Consider the following 2,500-nt stretch of genomic DNA (forward strand, 5'->3'; position numbering starts at 1 on the left):
TCACGCTCAGAACACGCTCGGATCACGCTCAGATCACGTTCAGAACACGCTCAGATCACGCTCGGAACACACAGATCACACTCAGATCACACTCAGATCACGCTCAGATCACGCTCAGAACACACTCGGAACACACAGATCACACTCAGATCACACTCAGATCACTCTCAGATCACGCTCAGATCAGGCTGAGATCACGCTCAGAACACGCTCGGATCACGCTCAGATCACGCTCAGAACACACTCGGAACACACAGATCACACTCAGATCACACTCAGATCACACTCAGATCACGCTCAGATCACGCTCGGATCACGCTCAGATCACGTTCAGAACACGCTCAGATCACGCTCAGATCACGCTCAGATCACGCTCAGATCACGCTCAGATCACGCTCGGAACACACTCGGAACACACAGATCACACACAGATCACACTCAGATCACACACAGATCACACTGAGATCACACTCAGATCACACTCAGATCACGCTCAGATCACGCTCGGATCACACTCGGAACACACTCGGAACACACAGATCACACTCAGATCACACTCAGATCACGCTGAGATCACGCTGAGATCACGCTGAGATCACTCTCAGATCACACTCAGATCAATCTCAGAACACGCTCAGAACACGCTGAGATCACGCTCAGATCACACTCAGATCACGCTTAGATCACGCTCAGATCACACTGAGAACACGCTCAGATCACACTCAGATCACACTGAGATCACCCTGAGATCACTCTCAGATCACTCTCAGATCACGCTCAGATCACACTGAGAACACGCTCAGATCACACTCAGATCACACTGAGATCACACTGAGAACACGCTCAGATCACGCTCAGATCACACTGAGAACACGCTCAGATCACACTCAGATCACACTCAGATCACTCTCAGATCACTCTCAGATCACGTTCAGAACACGCTCAGATCACGTTCAGAACACGCTCGGATCACGCTCGGATCACGCTCGGATCACGCTCGGAACACACTCAGATCACACTCACATCACGCTCAGATCACGCTCAGATCACGCTCAGATCACACTCAGATCACGCTGAGATCACTCTCAGATCACGCTCAGATCACACTCAGATCAATCTCAGAACACGCTCAGAACACGCTGAGATCACGCTCAGATCACACTCAGATCACGCTTAGATCACGCTCAGATCACACTGAGAACACGCTCAGATCACACTCAGATCACACTGAGATCACCCTGAGATCACTCTCAGATCACTCTCAGATCACGCTCAGATCACACTGAGAACACGCTCAGATCACACTCAGATCACACTGAGATCACACTGAGAACACGCTCAGATCACGCTCAGATCACACTGAGAACACGCTCAGATCACGCTCAGATCACACTGAGAACACGCTCAGATCACACTCAGATCACACTCAGATCACACTGAGATCACCCTGAGATCACTCTCAGATCACGCTCAGATCACGCTCAGATCACACTGAGAACACGCTCAGATCACGCTCAGATCACACTCAGATCACACTCAGATCACTCTGAGATCACGCTCAGATCACGCTCAGACCACGCTCAGAACACGCTCAGATCACACTCAGAACACGCTGAGAGAGCTGCATGGAGACTCTCGTACCTCGCTCATGGGCTTCTCGTAGATGTCCTCCTGCCAGCTGCTCTTGGCCTGGATGGCGTCTCTCTGCAGCGCCTGAAGAACCTTCGGCGGCGTCACGAAGCCGTATTTGGCCTCCAGCAGAGCCAGATCGATTTTATCCGCTTTGAGGACGGTGATCACCTCGTCTCTGGCCTGCAGCAAACACACGTGTCATTAAAACACAGAAACAAACTATCAATTCATTAGGGAAGGACTTCTGTGTGCATAAATCTGAACACTGCATAAAGCCAGGATCATAATTCTAGTTTCATATTGTTGTCATATTAGAGCTAAAAGTTTTAAAGGGGATTGTGGATTTCTCTTTTTAACACTTCACAGATAAAACAGTACTGTCAACAGACAGAAAACACACATTTTCACCATGTTTTTGGGAATAATATGTTTGTATAAATCAGTGTGAATGTTAGATTTGAGGTGACCTGCAGCTCTCCTTCCAGCATGCTGAGGAGGAAGATCAGGTCGTCTCGTGACAGATCTCGGCTCTTGGCTGTGGTTCTCTCTCTCTGGACGGTGGCCGTGTCTTTATGAGTGCGTCTCGTCCCGTGACTGTCCTCGTGCTCAGACGTCTGCTGTCGCGCTCGTCCTCTTGTAGGAGACAGCTTCGCCTTCACCGCGTCCTCCAGACTGTTGCTACGGGAACGCATGATCGAGCCCCTGAGCGGGAAACAGAGAGGATTGTGGGAAACGGCACTAAATGAACACAAAGCTCAAATCAATTCAAGTCACCTTTATTTCTAGTGCACTTTATACAACAGACTTTATTTTAGAGCAGCATTAGTAAACAGGAGGGTAACAGGGTCTTCTCTTTTCACATGAACTA

General features: G+C 49.4%; 1 protein-coding gene across 1 annotated transcript in view; it reads right to left on the bottom strand.

Annotated features, from left to right (window-relative positions):
• Positions 1–2,500, bottom strand: part of LOC128021923 (filamin A-interacting protein 1-like) — a 47,536-nt gene that overhangs the window by 36,459 nt on the left and 8,577 nt on the right. Inside the window, exons 2-3 of the mRNA XM_052609018.1 lie at positions 2,100–2,334; positions 1,642–1,812 (exon numbers count right to left, since the gene is read on the bottom strand). Of these exons, the coding sequence (XP_052464978.1) occupies positions 1,642–1,812; positions 2,100–2,324 (396 nt within the window). The 5' untranslated portion in view covers positions 2,325–2,334. The remainder of the gene's footprint in view (positions 1–1,641; positions 1,813–2,099; positions 2,335–2,500) is intronic.

Source organism: Carassius gibelio, chromosome A11 (assembly GCF_023724105.1).
Source record: "Carassius gibelio isolate Cgi1373 ecotype wild population from Czech Republic chromosome A11, carGib1.2-hapl.c, whole genome shotgun sequence".
Lineage (NCBI taxonomy): Eukaryota > Metazoa > Chordata > Actinopteri > Cypriniformes > Cyprinidae > Carassius > Carassius gibelio.